Here is a 20,629-nt window from a genome sequence, read left to right as displayed (position 1 = left end):
ACTCAGTTAGTTACACTCTTAACTAAATTGACAGCTACAGTAGCAAATACTGTGCCTGTCTTTCAAGTGCTCAGTCCTGCTTTAAAGTGACTGTTGAGGATATCTTTGCTCTCTGAGCGATCACAGAAATTTGCAAGCCTAGTCATGGAAGACAGTTGCAGGTTAGCTCCAAAAGTCATGTCTGTCTGTCTTTTTTACTCGTTGTGAAAAATGTATCTTCAAGATAAGTACTTTATTAACAACAGCTTCCATACATTTACGTACCTTCTTTGATGATATCAATCACATCGTTGGCATTAAAGCTGAGTTCATCTGTGTCCTGAGCATCATATGCATACAGTGCCTTGCACTGTGGTACCTGAGGCTTAGGTTTGGGCTGTGGTTTAGGCCTTCCTCCAGCTGGTGGGGGCCGGTTTGTTGACTGCCTGCGAACACTGGAGGGTTAGGGGTAAAGAATGTTAACATCCTTCAGAGATTGAATGAACTTGTTAATTGTCACACCAATTAAAAATAGGAATATAAGGCTTTGACCGCTTCCCCGTGAGTTAAAGTTACATTAGAGTTGTTATTTCCTATTGAAAATGGATGAGTACTTGGAAAGAGCAGGTCAAACACATAGGAGGAAGCAGTGCTCAGACTGGAATGGAAATAAATGCACGTGTCCTCACAGCTCACATCCTGCCCTGCCTGATGCAGGGGTGCAGCTGCCTTGGGCTGCCAGCAGGGTGTGCATGCCTCAAGCATATGCGCTGCCCTAGGGATGGGGCATGGCTGGCCCATGCTGCTGCCAGTACCAGACAGGGCTGAGAGCAGCCTGGCCTCTGCTGAAGCTAGGGCTGTGTGCCCGGAACTGCAGCTTTAACTCTTTCTTTGCTGTTTACCCTGAGGAAATGGTCCTTCATGGAATACTGTAGATAGAGTGCTTTTTCTGCTCAGAGACTAGAAAGTGGCCCTGGGAACATCTGCTGAAATATGTCTTGGTAAAGATAATACTGGTCAGGAGAACAAGGCTCTATTAATGTTATGGCAGTTACTCATTACAAACTGGACTTTCTCCTCTGTGCTCAGAATTTGGTACTAGCAGCACTAACAAAACTTTGAATGCATGGTATCAAAATAAACCTGTCCTCTTCCTATAGGCTTTACTACTGTGTAGCCACTCTGATTCCCAGACTTCCCAACACTTCTACCATCACACAGATTAAAAAAAAAAAAAATCAATCTATTCACTTTTTCTAACGCCTACCTCACATTTTCCTTAATGCGTTGTGTGCTCTTCAGGGTTGGTATATGCCACTGTTTCTCAACAAAATACTTCCAAGTTGTATTTTTTACACTGTAAAAACTGGAACTTAATTGGTGGAGTTGTAGAGATTGCTACATAACCAGCTTCCCATGTATTGGAATATTAAGGTCTAAGAAATGAATGTGCCAGGTTGTTTTGGAACAACAGAATTCAGCCCTTGCTCCCAAACATCCTCTCCCCTTTTCTTCAGAACAAAGCACCTATCTTACCTGTGGCTCCTTACAGAAACCAACTTCCACAAAACCCATTAGAAGGGGACGAGTGGATAGCTGATCCCTACTTGTTCTGGTGGTAATTACTGCTATAGCTTTCAGGGGTTTGATTTTATTTTTTTGTATATTTTTCCTACCAGCTTTGAGCATACAGTTTACTTTACTGTGATATAAGATATCTACACTATCTGCCCTAGTTTTCACTGACAATTATTTTAGATGGCAATTACAAGAACTGGGAGCTTTTATGTGTGTTAATCATCCTTATAAATTTAGAAACAAATGATTGAAATAGTTGCTGGTGTGCACCAGAGCATTGAGAACTACAGGGTATAACTGATTTTAATCCTGTGAGTGCGACTAACACTACCTCATTACATACTTGATAAATGTCTATTCACAATTGTCTGGTAAAAATCACAATGGCTTTACCCTGCCTGTAGCTTATGGGTTTTGTTGCTAGTGCATGAACCATATTCTCAAGACAAAGTAAACAATCAAACATTATCAGAACAGCTTTACAGTGAATTGACATGCATTGAGAACGGTACGGCATGGAGGCTGTGAGTTTACAAAGATGGAAACATTTAAAAGTGTTAGCAACTGCTGAGAGTTATGAAATTGGTAAAATTAATAGTGACTATTTTTTGGACTTTAAATAAGAAAAAATAAAAAAGAAATCCAAATGCTGTAAGCATGCTTTAAGCTTTTAGGGCTAGTGGTTGGTTGATAGCTGCCATAAAATACCACATCTGCTCCTTCCCTTCTGGATTACAGATAATAAAGAAGGCCTAGTAAAATTCTACAAGTGTTTCAATATCCTTAAGGAGAAGGTACGGTGCAGGTTTAACATGTTAAACTGCAACTGGTTCACCTTCATTCCTGAAGTACAACTTAGAGGAACATGTTTTTAAAATCAGATGGGAGTCCTTTAAGTGCAGCTCTGGGCATCTACGGGAACTTTATCAGCTGTGAAGTTTGAGTGCATGGAGCTGTTTACAGAAATCTATTTTTCTTTCTCAGATTTAATGTAGATCTTACCCAGCTGCTCCTTGGTCAGGTACTTTAAGAAAATCCAGGCTTTCTGGTTGCTGTGAAATCTTGCCTGATCCTCCCGATAGCTGCCGTGGTAAAGTTGGTCGTGTCATATTTGTATATAGGTTCTTTTGACTGGCCTGCTGATTTGCTGGGATTTGAGGACGTAGTACAAACTGTGGAGCATTTGTTACTCCATTTTGCTGGTGACCTGGAAGTAAATAAAGCATGAGTATATCCAGTCAAAATTACAGCTCCACAAAGGGAGCCCTTTTCTTGGTTTCTAGGTGATGACAAGGGTAAATATCTTGAGTTTGAAAACAGCTCCACCTCTGTTTGAGCTACTTGCAGGTTCAGGGCATAAGGATCTCAATCCTTTACATTCCTAAAACCCCTACTGAGGGAAGTGGGAGCTGTGCTCAGGTTAAAAATTGAGTTGGTTAAAAAGATGTGGGTAAGTAAGTTTTCTCTTTTCCTCTGATTATGCATGTTTAAAACTGTGTGTGTATATATATATATATATACACACACACAATATATATATATATACACACAGTTTTAAGCATGCATATATATATATGCATATATATAACATGTATATATATATATATATATACACACACAAATGTATACATATCTACACCTAGCTCTATAGACACACGTAGACCTAGACATATCAGAACATCTTGTTAGGTACACACATTCAAAGTGTGTGAGCACATACAGACATGAATGCATACACATGTATATATGTACATATGGGTATACATATATACACCTGTTTACACCTGTATACTCACATATATGCACATTAAATATATATACACACATACCTATGGGCATTGATTTACTTGCATACCAAAGCACACATGCAGAAGTATGCACGTGAATAGCTGGGAAAGGAAGAGTTGAAGACAGAAGAATCTCCTTAGTCAGAGACATTGCTCTTCTAAGGGTATATATGCAATTTGAAGGTATTAAATAAACAACATAGTAAATGTATTAAGAATATAGTATAATACTGTATGCAAAAAACAACTTTTTACGTGAAGCATACACTTGATCCTTTACTTACAAGTTGTGTTTGCAAGTCCATTGATCTCAATTAAGAGGTTATGAGCCAGCTGTGTGCCCTTGTGGATAAGAAGGCCAAGGGAATCCTGGGGTGCACTAAAGAGCCTGGCGAGCAGGTTGAGGGAGGTTATCCTCCCCATCGACTCTGCCCTGCTAAGGTAAGTACCTACATGTATGTGTGTGCATATGCAGACCTGCTTACATCTGTGTATGACACTGTGTAAGTTGGAGTGTATGCATTTGTCTATATGTGTATGTGTGTACATGTGTATAGGTGGATGTGTGCATATCCACTTGTGTGTAAACATACATTTGTCTATCTATGTGTATTGTCTGGACTTGTGCCTTTATGTGCGCATACAAAGGCACAAGTCGAGACAAAACACAGACACAAAGGTGCACATGAACACAAATATACACGTGGAACACAACACACAGGCACATACAGGTATGTACTGTATACATCTGCGTACACACACGCATACCAAGTATACATGCGTATGCACATATATATGCAACTACATGTGTATACATCACCGGTACACATTCACTGAGATATATGTGTGTAGAGAGATGTTTCCCTGTGTGCACATTTGTGTGTACACATGGCGTTGTGTATACATCTGTCTGAGTATTCATGTGCTTCATGGGCAGGGACACATACACAAAATACATGCAGATATAACCACACATGTGACCGTGCATGAACACAGACCTGTATGCATAGACATATGGACATACACAGGTACATACACACACACACACATACCTGTGTACAAATGTGAATGTACCCATGCACGCATACAGATATATATATATATACGCACATATATATATATGTATACACAGATGTGTGTGTGCATAGACCATTAATTTCAAACCAGATGTGACCATGACAATACATTTTAAATGAGCAAGGATGATAACCCAGAGTTAATTTCTCACAAGCAGCCTTTTCTTGCTTTACTTAATTCATCCTCAATGAATTTTCACTGCCTATGTTTGCAGGCTTTTTAACTTCTCTAACCACAGTGATTTGCCACTTTACTAGGATAGATGCAGTTCTTGCAAATCATGCAGTCCTTTGACTTATTTGACTCTGAGGTTTTTACTAGGAGCTGGAGCTGGCTAGTTCATTTGGTGACCAGGACTGGTTGAGGACCCAGCTTACTTGCACTCTTTCTTACCAGTGTGGTTCTCAATAAACAACAGCAGACTTACTTAAAGAGAATCTTTTGTTTGGGGCGGGGGGGGGGGGGGGGGGAACTGACCCAACACACATCAGCAAGTATAAATAGAAAAAAAACTGCATGGGAAGTGGTGGGTCAATAGGATATTGTTCTTTCCTCTGCGTTCACAGGCTAAATTAATCATATCGCTCAAGGGCAGAAGTGAAACACCCTCATTACATAAATCTCAAGCAGAAAAAAAGCCATGCAACTTACTGGCACAACTGATAGTGCTCAACATTTGCTACACATGAAAGTTATTGTGTAACAGAGTACGACAATGAGCTATAAATTGTGTTCTTCTGCTCATGGCCCTGAAAGCAGTTTCACTGCAGAGTGCTGTCTGTGTCTTCGTGAATGTATGTATTTTGCCCTAAAATGGAAAGGGAAAGGGCTGTGGGGTTAGCTTCAGATTTAGTGTCTTATACTCAGTGGCCAAACATACATCTCTAGCCAGCTGCTATCCACCATGCATGTATTTCTGGTGAAATACCGGTTCGATTGGCACCAGACTCCCAACAGCAGTCCTCATAAAATGCCTGCAGTGTATGTGTTTCAGTCAGTAGTAAAAACTTTACTATGCATTTTTAATGGAAAAAAAAAATTACCAGATGACAAGAATATAGTGTAAGTCTGAATTCTGAACTTTGTTTTAGATCTGAGGCTAAGCAAACTTACCAGGAGGAGGAGGTGCAGCTCTCATAGGGTACGTCTGAGCTTGCGACCTGCTAGAATGCCCTCTGCTTTGGGAAAGGTTACGTCTAGTAGGACCTGAAAGAAACCAGCAACAATTTGTTCCTCTTTCATGATTACGTTAATTAGCTATGGTCTTCTGGCTGCAAGGCTCCTCCTCTATGGTCAGAGAGGCTGATCTTCAGGAATAAGGAATCTGATGCTTACAGTGTAAGCCAGTGTAAGCTTCAGGTGTGACAAGGATGACTTTTAGGCATATTCTCCCTTTTGTAATTCAGTTCAGCCACAGGATATAAAGCAAAGGTGTCATAAGACTATAGTAAATGGGAGCCAAAAGACCATCAGCTTTAGGACTGACTTATTTTAGCAACCACTGATAGCTGGCACAGCAATACTTGACTTAACTTTTGACTATAACACTTCTGATCAGCAACGTCTCTGCACATACACGTATACTTTTTCCAGTTCTATGACACCCAGAAATTTCCCTAAGACAAAAAAAAACAAATCTTGTCTAATTACCCTCTCCCATTTGCTGGGATAACAGTTCAGCAAAATGCTCCCAGGTGTGGTTAAAACGTCAGTATTTTATACTGAAAGGAGACATTTTCTTGCTTTTTTAATCCTCCAAGATAACTGTGCAGAAAAACCTTCTTCATTCTCATAGAATCCTCTAAGTGGTGGAAGCTTCACAGTGCACAATCAGTATGAGAAAAAGGTAACACATGAAACTCAGACACTTGTATATTTGCAGTTCAGCCTTTGGTGATGCACAGAAGTTACTTCCTTTCTGTATCAGCACGACTGGAGGAATGGCAGGAGCCCAGAGCAGTAAGAAGGACTCACCTGCAAAATGCTTGGCTAGTTGTGATCTCTGTGCTGTGTTGCATAAGTAAAAACGCACATTTCTTTTGACACAGGGAAAAGAATTCCAGACATTTCAGAAGCAGCTGTTACGTACGTAAAGTAATATGTTCCAAAAAAACCATAAAGCAGTAGGGAAATTTCTTGTATCATTATGATCCATAACTTGGATCTTATTTCTAGTGTTAAAGAGAAACAATAAAATGCTGAGGGCAAGAGGCAAGCAAGGAGAGAAAGCCAGACTGAACCATTCTGTACATTTCTAAACCACTCACTAATTTCTAATGGAAAATCGTACGTACGGGAATTCTTTGGTAGCCCCGGTCCGATGCTGATCTGCAGCACTTTATTGCTTGGTTTGAGAATGGCTATATCTCCTTGGCCTTGCACAAACTGCACTTGTCGAGAACCACCACTGCTCCATGGCCCCCAGCTCTCCTTTTTCAGCTTCACTTCAAGCCTAGTATAAGCACATGGAAACAAGAAAAGGAAATAATCAACAACAACAAAATACAAAGCATTTGTGTGTCAAATCGGGACAATGACGCTTGGCAGTAAATAACTTAGAGATATTAAAAAAGAAGCTCAAACTGAGAACCTGTATTCAATGAGTGAATAACCTGACATAAAACATCTAATTAAGCATCTTTTTTTTTTCTTCTCCCCTTGTGTTCTACTTAAATAATGTTTTAGCTTTCGTGCTAAAGGAAAGAAGTTTAAGATATTCAGGAGAGGATAGAGTATAATGATTACTGAGGTAAAATGTGCAAGGCTCTGAGCAACAGATGTGTCTATCATAAAACAGATTCAGGCTCTGCCTCTGCAGAAGACTGTACTGGAGCAAACTCATTACTGCTCCATTCCTAAATGTTCTTCTCTATCTGCCATTAGATGACTAATATATGCTTTGTGTACATATTTGGGGACTTAACTTTTTTGCACACACACACATACACACACAGATATATATGCACACGCATTTATTTCCCAGTATTTCCATACTGTCTGCTCTGTAATGTACCAGATAAAATACATAGTTATAACTATAATGATAAAATTTACAGGTTGCCCAGAGAAGCTGTGGATACCCCATCCCTGGAGGCGTTCAAGGCCAGGCTGACCCTGGGCAACCTGATCCAGTGGGTCCAGCCTTGCCCACAGCAGGGACATGGAACTGGGTGGGCTTTAAGATCCTTTCCAACCCAAGCCATTCTGTGATTCTATAACAAGCCAGGAAAATCTTGGTTTAGTTTTGGGCAAGACCCCAGAAATAAATTATATTTTACATGAACAGAAAGATGTCTGGTACTGGCTTAGCATTCCCAGTGCACAGGAGTATACACTACAGGAACGTTCCAAACTTCACTTGTCCTCCTCTGCCCTTTGAAGCTAAAATAATCCTCTCAACTTTTATAATTCTTGCATACAAATCCAAGGCCTTCTGTTGCTAATTTGCTTCATGGGAAGGAGCATTACCAGCTCTGACAGCACAGAGGTGCTCTGTGGCAGGCCAAAGTTGCAGGCCCTTGAGCCTGATGCATGTTCAGCAGAATGAAAATAACTTATCTATGCACACAGACAGTGGAAAATGGCAGACAGCCCAGGTACAATCCTAACCTATTACACTGCGATGAGCTAAAACAAAGTCCGGTTCCCTTGCGTTTTTATAGTGTGCTGCCTCTTCTACATCAAAGCACAGTGTCAGGAGCTCAGCAAGTAGCATTCATTTGTCTTGTCAGCAAGTGCAAAGATTATAGAAAAAACTAAACTCACGTATTGCTGAATTTCAGAGGTAGTTTTCCTTGTGTTTTCTCTTCGTATCGTTTTGATAAGAGGCTTAAAAACTCAGTTTTGAAGACTGATTCAAGCAAGCTATCATATTCCTGTTCATGTAGAATGAAAATGTCATCCTGCATCGTGCTGAAAAGAAATCAAACATCTACCAATCAGATTAAAACTTTAACAACAAATACAGACAGTACGGTAATGAAATTTGCGAAGTACACACGGTTAACTTTTAACAACATAAGAAAGTCCAAGCAGCATTAATTGTAGAGTCTTGCTTTCTGAGAACACCTTTTTTTGAGCAGCTGATAATTGAACGCCTGAACAACCCCTTTTGTGACACAGGAATGCTAGCTGGTCATTCTACAGTGATCACTGTATCATAAGAATGTGTCACATTAAAGTCACAATTAAAGTCCACCTCTTCAGTAATGGCAAAATTTGGGATTAGAGGTGAACTGGAAAGTTGCTAACCATAAAATAAGACTGAAACCCAAAGCAAGCAAATTCTGAATGAATGCTCTGAAGTCTCCATTGTCTTTAGCTTGAAGTGGTTAAACAGTATACAAATGTACATGCTGGGATCCATCGCCATCACTGGATTGACTCTTACAGAAAAAGTCGCAAAAGACATTTTTGTCCTTCCAGTCCCCACAACCCCTTTGAATTTTAGCCAGGATCACTGTTGTTCTGGCATGCCTGTAACGTGTCTATATGTATGTATCTATTTTCCCTTTAAGAGCATGTTGGCGTAGTTCCTAGGTATAACTACAATGATGTCTATCTGTTACTGCACCCTCTCTAAAAAGAGGTATAAACAAAGCTTTCCAAATAAAACCAAAATATGGAAATGGAGGGTTGGGTTGTTTTTTTTTTTTTAGTTTTGTGGTTGGTGTTTTTTTTAACCTAGAGGGCTCTGCAAAATGCAGTCTCACTGTGTGGCCATGCCCACCTCTCCCTCACCTCCTTACTCCATGACTCCAATAGCATGTAAGGAACCATAAGATACTCTGGTTCCCTTTGCTGAAATAACTGTACTCCAAAGCTGACTAGTGTCCCATAGGATGCACTTATGGAACCAGGTCACTGCATGGGAGCACAGCACTAGACAAGAAAATGGTGAGAGCTTAATGACTGCCATTCCCTTCCTCCCCCCGATTCCTGGCAGATTCATTTCTGAATTCCCTTGCTTTTCAAGGTGTGAGCTCCAATCCCCAAGTGCCAGCTAGTGCCAGAAACACGTGCACCATGGAGGAGAGGGCGTAAGGCTTTTTTCACAGCTGCGCGGAGCTGGGAATTGCTTAACCCTATCACAAAACAACTGTCACAGGCATGATACTTCCACCAAACGTAGTACAAACAACTGGAAAAAAAAATGTTGGATATTGTTAAATATTTGGGACAGAAATTTTATGGCTCCTTTTCATGGTGTTTTAGCCCACTACAGGGTGTCTGAAGTCAAAGCTTCTCTGCTGCTTCATCAGGGTTGGTCAGCTTAGTGCTTGTTCTAAGATTGGACTAAAGTTATCCTATTCCTGTGGACATAAAAACATCTGAGATGATTACAGGATTTTTTTTTTAAGAGAAGGAAGCTGAAAACAGGAAAAAGAAAGCCAGTCACAAATATGGCCAGCAAGCTGCAAGAGTCGCAACTGAGGAAGAAGTTGCCAATACAATTTCTAGGAACATTATTCACAGCTGCTATGATTCAAAAAAAACCCTAAAACTACAATTGCTATACTGAAAAGCTATTTATAGCAAGGTTGTTATTACTGCAGCTATTTACTGCAAGCAGCTAACCTCCCTATCACAGAACACTCCAAAGCTCATCTCATGTGAGTTTTAAATTAACCATGTTCATTTCTTACACATTTGCTTCCATCTTTTCTTCACCTGCAATTGCTAATATTAGAAAACACAATTTTATCATAGTGATTTATTTCAATACATTTGATATCACCTGCTAAGTGAAAAAAGAACCATCCGTTTGCATTTCTTTCCAGAGATTTGAAAGGTTTGGATTTAGACTTAACATTTCTTCATAGTATTCACTTTTTTCTTCCCTAAATATGGTACACTATGGGCTTGCTGATGGCATATAGCTCAGAAGGGTCAACACCTGCACTGCTGTGGAAAAGCAGGCAGGCAGCTTTGGGAGCCGTGCAAAGTGCAAGTGAAAGTTCCCTAATTATCGCTAAGGAAAACCTTTGCATGGTTTGCATAGCAATAAACCTCACACAGAAGACAATGATATGCCAACTACACATATGTAACTTCAATGTGTCACGGTAACTCAAAAAGTAAAGCCTCACACATAACGAATTGAGGAGGTTTAAGGTCAGAAAAGAAGCTTCAGTTCTCCATCACAGTCTATCTGCCCTCATCACTGTTTTCTGATCCTAATTACCTTGCAATTAACAGCTTTCCACTTTGAGCATGCTCTCTCCTTTTCCTCTCACAGCTGGTTTCCCTCACTGCTGACCCTTTAAATATGAAGGTTGTGGAACAAGGAAGTTTTGTGACCATCATTTTTCACATAGCTACTGAATCCTATGACTCCTGCTAGATATTGTGAGTACCTATTTACTTCATTTGGAATTGAAAAATAATTTCATATTACTGCTAGAAATGTTCCTGTCTGTTAGGTATGAAAATACAGTTCTAACCTCCCTGATGAAGAATGCTGAGTTATACCACTGCCCATTTTTATTACAAGTTTACCCACCTTCATACTCTGAAATCTTTAAAATAGTATAGGGAAGTGTGTATGAAACTACAAGCAAATTAATTTAAGGTATCTACTTAGTATTCAAAACAGCAATAATAAATATTAAAAAAGTAACGTAAAATCATGACCTTCTTTACTACCATCAAGAAAATCTAGAGCTTCAGCAAGGTTCTGAAGGAGATGTGTAAGAAAAAGCCCAGCCCTATAGTAAGTATTACCCAGTCAGTTGTCCTATTTTTTGCTCACTTGGCAAAGAGTCTGACTTTATAATACTGTTAGGATATCCTGTGTCACTGCTTATCAGACGAATTGTAAAGCTCAGTTATTTACTGTTACTAAAAGCATGAGCACATTTCCATGAATAGTTGTCATACTCAATATGCTGAACAAATTCCAAATTGAGTAATTGCACTTCAAAGTGTAATTTCTTTAAAAATTTAAACTGTGATGTAGTGTTACTTGCTGTGAACACATGTCAATACTGCTGAATATTCTGCCTTTCTTGTGTGCAGGTGTATCTATCCAAGCTTACCTCAATGTACCGTGTATGAGTTTCTTGAAACACAGTTTAGATAATAGCAACGCAAGAATCCAGTTATCCTCTGTCCCCTTCTGTTTAAAATATATCTGATGTTTTATTACTCTAATTAAAACATAGTGTTGCAGGAAAAATAGTACAAATAAAAACCTTATATAAGTTTGAGGCTGTAATACAGAACAAAGCTAAGATCCATGCCGGATAAGATTCTGAAAACTGTCATTTAATGAACTGTCCTCCAAGGCAGATGCTTGAGGTACACTTCAAAACTAGTCAGAAGTCAATTATCTAAAAAACCTAAAAAATTTAAATGATAGGGAGTTTTTCTTCCTTTTCAGTTTAAAATGAAAATTGAATTAAAATTATTATTTTTTTAAAAATTCAAACTATAAACTAGAGTTTTGAGAATGAAGAAATAATGCAACTTGTTTTGAACCTGGCCTCTGAGAAACTGTTTTCTAGAAAAATACAGATTTGGTCATACTTGTACTACATGAAAGTTTTGTTCTGGTTTTATTAATTGAAGACTTCAATATTGTGAGCTCTAATTCTTGTCACTGACACAAGATATCTCAGATTCTAGTGAAGCAGCAACTTCTGTACCCTCTGCAGCCAGAGTATTGTGTAAGTACTCAGCTGTATTAATAGAGTTAAAATATTCCTTCAGTAAGATCCATTTTGAAATCAGCCCATCCTAATGTGAAGACAGCCTCTTGTTCCCCCTTTTTTTTTTTGGGGGGGGGGGGCAGGGGGGTGTTTTGGGGGTAATACCTGAACAGCTTGACAGTTTGTAACTCTGCTTCTACTTTTAGCATATATTAAGAAGGCTTTTGCAACAAAATGAAATAAATGAACTAAATTTAAAACATTGTGTAATATGCATGTTTCCTCCCAACTATGCAAATTTGTTTTTGCTTCAAAATGTTCTGTAAAACTTATTTACATGTGAGAAAAGTGTAACGGTCTTCACTAATTTGGCTGGCAAGCTGTGCTTTTTAGCTGACTCAATGCAGCTCTGCCTTTGGAATGCTACAGGCCCAACCTGGCTGCCTGGCTACAATCTGGTTAGCATTTGCATGGCACACAGTGCAAAGGCAAGGTTCCACCCTAACCTAGATCTACCCAAGCTGTTCTCTATTGAAAAATGTATGGTAAAATAAACCACAAGTTTTGAAAATGATACTGGAGGCAGGAATGTTTTGCAGACCTTTCCCTAATCTTGGAAGCGTTGTTGAGAACTCTGCAGAAATGTGCCATCTGCCTTTTTTTTTTTTTTAAGTACTGAATTATGTCTGTGAGAAGGCTTCTGGCTATGCTACCAGGAACAACATTCTGTAAGCATATAACAAGAAGTTTGCAGTAGCACTCAATATACAGTACTCAACTGTAGACTTGTATTCTGTTAAGACATGAAATTTTAGTATTTGAAGAATGCTTGTTGCCACATTAGGCCAGATCTGTATTCTTTTGTATTAAATTACTTAGGTACCAGCTCCGATAAACTGCAATAACAAATGCAGAAGTATCCAGAGACTTTGTTCATCAGCCTTCAAAGGGATGAAGTGACACAAGCATGAATTTTAGTCTCGTGGGCTGTTTCTCCTTGTTTTTACTTACTCACCTAACCAGGTTTCTTATCTGTGGTGTCCACAAAGAGCATTTCCTGCAAGCTGGGACTGGTTTGACACTGTCATCAGAAGTGATGTGAAATCCAACTAGGAATAAAGGTTGTAACAGCTCACCAGAGAACCACTCTTCAGAAGCAGGGGACATGCACAAGGTGTACTTACGTAAGGGATACAAACTTAAGCCAGAACTCACTACGACTTCCTTGAACATATTATGGTGAACATATGCTTAACAGAATATATTTTGGGTTACACTTGAACTAAGTGAACTACTTTAATAAGTAGTCAGAAAATGTTTATTAACATAAACATCTATTACTATAGCATTAGGGCTGGGAGTGAAAATAAGTCCAGCTTTTTGTTTACAGGAGTCAATAAATACAGCTTATGAAATACACTCTTCATCCATCAACTGATTTCCTGCTATCCTACACAAATCTCTCTGTCCGTGGAAAGATGTGTTCAAGGTACTGACCTCAGAGAAACAGAAAGGATTCTCTCCACTTCCATCCTTCTCTTTAAGACTTCCTTCACTTGGCCTTTCTCTGGACCCTGCTTTACCTTTTCACGCCCAATAAGGTATATGCACTTTGGAGTGAGGACAAGATCTCGCTTCACACTCTGAAACACAAAATTGTTTGAAAATATACAGCTATGCAGAGATTGATGCTCTAATGTCATTATGCTGTTCCAAAGCTATACATAATGTGACTTGGGCCAAGTCTTTGGTTTGAGTTGGGGGGTGGGAAGGAAACACTTGATTTATTGACTCACATAACCCTGGAAACAGACTGCATTGTATTTAAAAAAAAAATAGCTTTTTTCCTCTATTTCTTTACAGAGAAATTCCTAATATTTCATAACAGCTTTCTGCCCAACAAGTCCCACAAAACTCTTGTCCTAGAAGAAGAAGTTTGAAAATGGCAGTGTTCTCAGATCAAGAGAGTGGACTGCTTCCCAATGTCTTCTTAGGTCAAAGATTTGTTTTTCAAGCTGGTATCCAAGAATTCTTTGACACATGGAGTTTCTGTTAAATGGTGGTAAAGACATCGGTACAGCACCCTATCGGACTCATTATTAGTGGATATTGTTCTTCAACCTACCTTAAATCGCCTATCATATTTAGTTACAGTGTCTGCAAAATCAATCTTCTCCCGTTTGCCCACAAACTGGCGTAGCTCTGGGTGGTCCTCCATGCCTATGTAATCTCCCACAAAATTCCTGTTAATGCTGTTCCGTCTTCTCTCTTTCTTGTTCAGCAACAGATCTGATGCTTAAATACAAAAAATAAACACTGACTAGTAGTACTTGCTAAAATTTGAAAATTTGTAATCTGAAATAGCAAGTGGATTCAAACAGAACTTGGGGAAGAAGTGATAACCAAACTGTTAATACTATGGAAAGAATAGTGAGATACTGCTGTAAACCCTTATGTTAAGGATCCACATGATTATTAAATTCATTCTTGTGAAAATTTACCGAAGATAAGCTTGGCAGTTTTGATGAAATCAAGAGTTCTTCTGAAACTATGGAAATTCTCTCCTGCTCAGTCTGGCTTTCTTTTGAGACCAAAGCACCAGTCTAAGAAACTCATGCATGCTCAACAGCCAACCTCATCAGTGGTACCTTAGGTTTCCAACAATTTCCAGTCATTCCCAGTCTACAAAAGCAATAGTTTTCTCTACACAAAGGAATACATTTGCTTCATCTATTGCAGCACACTTTCTGCTTCTGGAGTCATAGGAAATAAGTCTTCAAAGGTTAGGACCTACCTTCTTCTCTCATTTGTACGTATTTCTTCCTGGCCGCGTACTTCCTCCATGCCTTCTGGATGGCCCTGGCATATCCATCATACTTTCTCTCCCTCATCTCTTCTAACAAAAAAAGCTGCACAAAAAGACAGCAGGGTGGGTCAAAAATTTTACAAGAAAATTTTCTGGAAGAAAACTTTTTACTTTCAACTTTCATATGTATTTCACTCCAGATCCTAGCTGGTCCTTCTACTGCAACCAAGGGGTCTTGAACAAGAAACTATCTGTGCAATGTGAAATATAATGCACTGTCATTCACTTGCAACTTTCTTACTCATCTGTATTTAACACTGTTGAGTCCATTGCTCCATTTTTCCTTATCAGTGAAGTTTGTAGGCTGGCTGTGGAATTTATAATTATGACCATGTATTATATATCATCTTCAGTATGACACGTGATTTGGCCCACGCTGTTAAAATTTATGAGGAAATGATGATTTATCAAAATTGAAGATCCACCTTCTTTTTAGGTCCCTCTAAAAAAATATGTAAATATAATGCATAAGAAAAATTTCAAAATTATTGCAGGATACGGTGTATTTCATTATAGTCTTTTACATTTTGTAAATTTATTTTTTCTTATCTTACCAGAAACATGAGCATCTGAATAACAATTACAGTATTAAATCAGTCCACTGGCTTGATTTGCTATTTCCCTCTACTGTGCCTTAAAGCAATATGATGCAGAAAGTGACAGTTTCCCAGATCATGCCATTATACTGGTGATAGAAGTGGTGTCACCACTACAAACTGGAGTCAAAAAAGCAGTCCACAGAATGGTAATGTGAACTCTTCACGGAAGAAGAAGTTCAAGATAGCACACCTCACTTTATCCACTGAGGGTTGTGTCTTCTTTTGAGACAAGAAAGGAGTGAGCCTTCTGGATTTCCTGGAACCCGGACAAACCATCAACTCTGACCGCTACATCGCAACGCTAACTAAGCTGAAGGCTTGAACTCCCAGAGTCAGGCCAGAGAAGAAGACAACCTTTCTCTTGCAACATGATAATGCCAGGCCCCATACCAGTTTGAAGACCATGAAGCACATTGTTAGCTCAGTTGTCCTGCCACACCCACTGTACAGTCCAAATTTGGTGCCTTCTGACTTCCAGCTTTTTGGGCCGATCAAAGGTGGACTGCATGGGCAACATTTTCCTAGCAGTTTCACAGTGACACTGTGAAACAGTGGGTCACCTCCACTGGTGCAGATTTTTATGAGCACAGCACATAGGCACTTGTTCATCACTGGCAAACATGCACAGCTAGAGGTGGTGACTATGTTGAAGAAGAGTGTTTTTTAGCTGAGAATTTGCTCTATCAAATAGCATTATTGTGTGCTCTTTGTATTTGTTGTAGTTTCCATGGAAATAAATAGGAGGTGTTACTTTTGGAGCAACCTACATAGCTCTCAAAAGAGAACATTAGTAAAGACAGGTATATCAAGAAATGAACCTGGGCTGCAGGATCCTTTGCATGCTGCTAAACCATGCTAATCTAGAAAAAACGTTGTTCATATTGATCTTAAGAAGGAAACTTGATCTTGTGCAAACTATTTCCGCAGGGCCTTGCTTGTTTTTGTACAAAGTTATTTATTCAGGTGTTTGATGGAAATGTAAATAATGAAGCCTCATTTCTACCACCCATAAAACCTTATTTTACAGCTGGAAAACCTCCATCTACAGAAACTCAAAAAAAAAACCAAAAAAACCCCTCACAAACACATAAGCACTAGATAGTGTTTCAGCAGAGAGGCATGACTGCTCCTGATGCAAAAAATTCTTAAGTCTCAGCCGTGGCATGATCAAGCCTTGTCTAATTCAGCTTACACGTGAACATGTAATTTATTTCTCTAACAATATTGGTAGTTGCAAAATATCAGTGCAAAATAGCCTGTCACTTAGAGTTGAATGTCAGCAGAGTCCCAATTAAGGAAGTTCCACAAAAACATCAAGCTAACGTGGTTCAGTAAAATGTAGGCTATGAAATACTGAAGTAAAAATTCTTTCCTTATGTATATTATAAAGCTCCCCCTTATACTCCTGAGCAAATCAAGTATTTTTCATCCAGGTGCTTTCTTTCTTTACTGATGGAAGACAATTTTTCATTTACTATTTCAAAAGTGATACGACTCTAGTCAATGTTTTAATAATATGAGTCATTTTCTCTTTGATACTAAAAGATATTGACTTTTTGGCAGTCAGGGAAGTTATTTCCTTATGACTTATTACATAACTGAGAACAAAAATAGTTTAAAACTGGATTGATCTTTCCATAAGAGTAAGATCAAGAAAACAGCCATTACACAAATTATTTTGGTTTCCTTATTAACTTCCTAAACTGAGACTCTATTGGGTTTAAAATGAACTACAAATAATGGTATGGATATAAGTAATTTCACAGTGAAAACAGTAAAATCAGGTTTGCTACAGTGTAAGGTAACCAACTGGAAGATGCTGTTTAAGTTACAAATTCTGTTCCCCAGTCCTTACGAGCAGCTAAGTAAGCCAAACAGCTACTTGACCAGAATGTGTACTTGCCACCACCCTGCCATCAACCTGAGGTACTCAGCAAAGTACAAGTCCCAGCTGTTGTCGCAAGAAGAGATATCAAAGACACTCATCCACTAATGTCCAAGGTTATAACAAGACCTTTGTAAGCCAAAATTCAATGAAATCTTAGGAAATAAATCATGACCTGTGCTATGGTGGAAGGCAAACAAAGCTCACGCTTCTTTGTAGTTGGTAACAAATGTGCATTGATGGCAATGATTAATTAGGATTAATCCTACACTAGAATTTCCTGCTCTGCCAACATACATCCAAGCATTGAAGCACCCCATATACCTTGAACATTGTATGCTTTATTATTATTATTATTATAAACATGTCTTTCTCAAATGACAGGGATTTTAAAGTACTGTTTCTCCTAAACAACTGAGACTATCTTTCTGACTCTATTCATGGTAGAATCAATTTTGGTTATGACTCTGAGGAAGTATTTTCCCTCTGGGATCTTGCCACGTGATGGGGTACAGCAGAGTCACTGCATGAATTTTTACTACTCTAAAGAGCAAAAAAGTATTTCTCAGAAGGAAAATAATAGAAATAGAAGTGTTCTGCTTTTATTTTGATGTGTAATTTAAGGCAAAGTACTAGGAAGCCAGCAGACAACCAGAAGGAGTTTCACTAAGTAAGCCTGATTGCTTCTGATAGATAAGGAATACACGATGGTAAATAGAGCGCACCTTCCTTCCTTGACAACTTTCCTGAATAATGAAGTAACAGAACTGTTTTCCACTGTTTTGTGCAGTTCAGCAGCCACAGGATAAAAGCAGCCTTAATATGCCTACCTAACGTTTTTGAATGGGATTTCAAGTTAGCTATTCTGTGACACCAGTTTACTCAAATAAACTTGGGAGCTTTTCTCTTATTTTCATCAGTAGCTCTTATACTTGAGAAAAGGACCTGTTCACTTGGGCAAATAGCCATAGATGTGTTCTCACACCATGATATTCCTTCATATGACAGATTCTGATGGCATGTCACCATGTGCAACCTGACACCAAAGCATCTTCATATGTCCCATCTCTTCTTCCTGATGTATTTAATGTTCCTCGTGTAAGTATCACATTGATATATAAAGATGAACTGTACCCATCACAGAAACGAGGTTCTAATATTACTGTACCCACAGCCTCAAGGCATCTGTGACAGGCCTGCCCAGCTTGACTTGCATTCTGATGCTTCTCCCGTCCTGGCAGATAAGCTGGGCAACATCAAAGCAGGAAGGCCATCTATTTTAGCAAAAGCTTCATATTAATAGACTCGCGTACTGACACACTTACAGACTCTGGAGCTTTGATGAAGACTTTGGATTTCCCAAGCTGGTATTGGTCAGGATCCATGTTGACTGACTGAAGCAGGTGGAGAACTCCTTGTTTCTCATCTCCTTTCCAGGAAGGCCAAGTTGCTTTGGTCAGAATGGCGTATCTTAACCATCCAGGAGAAGAAAAGATTAAAACCTGACATCAAACATCAGCAACAGAATACCACTGACTCTTAGCCAGATTGCACTGGAATAGCGCTTGCCCCCTTGGCAGGAGTTAGAGAAGCTTAGAGTGCAGGAAGATGCAATACTGTGTTATTTGCTTTGCAAGACCAAACAGCTGCAATGAGAAGGGCAACAGTGTCCAGGAATCTCCCATTTCCAGATCTGAAGTTACTATCTAGTAACTGTAGTAATTAATTACAGAAAGTTTTGCTCTAATCTTAAATCCAGGGCAAGGTTATTTACTAGCAATGATTTACAGGTTAAAGTACCTCCTTACCCTTGGTATGCTAGACTCCTTCCCAAGCATGTGACCAACTTCCCCCTTAAGCTTTTCTGTCTTCCTTATTCTTACAAAGGCTTTTTGTGTTTTCTAAGCAAGTAGACAGCTTGTTCTCCTAACCCACCTGTTAACAACAGCTGGTCTGCATGTAGCAAGGAGCCATTCTTGGCCTTATCCCATAGAGCCTTTGGCTTAGCATCTGCTCCAGGAGGGAAGATCCTGTGATGTTGGTGCTATCTGGAGGGAACATTGAGGTGAACTGACCATAAAAAAGAGCTAGGGAATGAGGTGGGGAAGTGCTGTAATACCATGTATTTGATAAGCGAGTAGCCTTCTATCTCATGATACTCTCTTTAAGCCTTAGAAATGAGGTAGATTCCAGGTTACAGCTCCTTTTAAACTGTCCACTTTCTCATGCTTAACTTGCTCTTTTGGAACTGACAAATTTCTTGTTACCCTGCCCACTCAGAAGTGCTGATGGCCTTTAGCTGCCTCAACATGTGTGAGGATAACTAACTTCTCTAGCAGTAGCTATTTAAACTCCTTTGACAAAGACTGGAGAACACCTAAATGTGTTCTAACAAATTTCGCCCACAAATCTTCTGTTCTTTAACCTTGACTCTTTTTTTCATAATGCACAATGTACTTCAGTTATATAGACTGTATCATGCTTATTAGTGCACTATTCAATTAAATAAGTAAGTGATAGAGTATGGAGTTTAGTTTGTTGTAATTCTCAGGTAGAAAGATGTAGGCAGCTTCCAATAAAATGTTCAGAAAAATCACAGAAGGAGTTGTTAGAAAATTAATTCAGGGAATGTTCATTTCTCATTCTTGCCATACCTAAAATGTTATCTAGCCAAAACAATGAAGTAGTGTCATGCAACTTAAATGGCAGTACCACATAAAGACAAACAGCAAAACATTAAAAAGGAACATATCACACAAAAGAACTCCCCAAACACCTCTGAATACTACTTTTCTTGTTCAACTCTATTAGTTACCTAATGCTCAGATACTAGCATGATGGTGTAACAGAAGTAGTATGACATCTTAAATATAGATGTACATATATATATGATCTGTTTATAGAACATGTAAATTATTTATCTGTGTATATGGGATAGATAGATGCACAGCAGTAAGCAGGAATTGTAAGTTAAACTAACTCCCAGCTTATTTAAGGGACTCTTTTGCAGGTTCATCACATACCTCCAACAATATAGTTGTACAGCCAAGTCTGAATGTAAAAGAGCTTAAGTTAATAAAGGCAATCCAAATTGTGCCACCTTTCACACAACAGAATTTGACACTACATTTGCGTGTTGCAAATTCTTTCCTACATCTTCTGAGCTATGAAGGAGGCCACTAGGAAAAGTAAGACTGAAGACTTTCATA

At 39.0% G+C, this 20,629-nt stretch overlaps 1 protein-coding gene across 4 annotated transcripts in view; it reads right to left on the bottom strand.

The window, feature by feature from the left end:
* MYO1E (myosin IE) overlaps positions 1–20,629 on the bottom strand; it is a 124,762-nt gene that overhangs the window by 1,436 nt on the left and 102,697 nt on the right. For all 4 annotated transcript variants that reach the window (XM_021407745.1, XM_021407744.1, XM_021407743.1 and 1 more), the window contains 9 exons: positions 18,746–18,890; positions 14,865–14,979; positions 14,196–14,365; positions 13,568–13,713; positions 8,187–8,333; positions 6,716–6,873; positions 5,535–5,627; positions 2,560–2,764; positions 265–434 (listed from right to left, as the gene is read on the bottom strand). In XM_021407745.1, the coding sequence (XP_021263420.1) occupies positions 265–434; positions 2,560–2,764; positions 5,535–5,627; positions 6,716–6,873; positions 8,187–8,333; positions 13,568–13,713; positions 14,196–14,365; positions 14,865–14,979; positions 18,746–18,890 (1,349 nt within the window). The remainder of the gene's footprint in view (positions 1–264; positions 435–2,559; positions 2,765–5,534; positions 5,628–6,715; positions 6,874–8,186; positions 8,334–13,567; positions 13,714–14,195; positions 14,366–14,864; positions 14,980–18,745; positions 18,891–20,629) is intronic.

The sequence above is a fragment of the Numida meleagris genome, chromosome 9 (assembly GCF_002078875.1).
Source record: "Numida meleagris isolate 19003 breed g44 Domestic line chromosome 9, NumMel1.0, whole genome shotgun sequence".
Lineage (NCBI taxonomy): Eukaryota > Metazoa > Chordata > Aves > Galliformes > Numididae > Numida > Numida meleagris.
The sequence above is the reverse complement of the archived record's forward strand: the minus strand, read 5'-3'. Positions and strand labels throughout refer to the sequence as shown.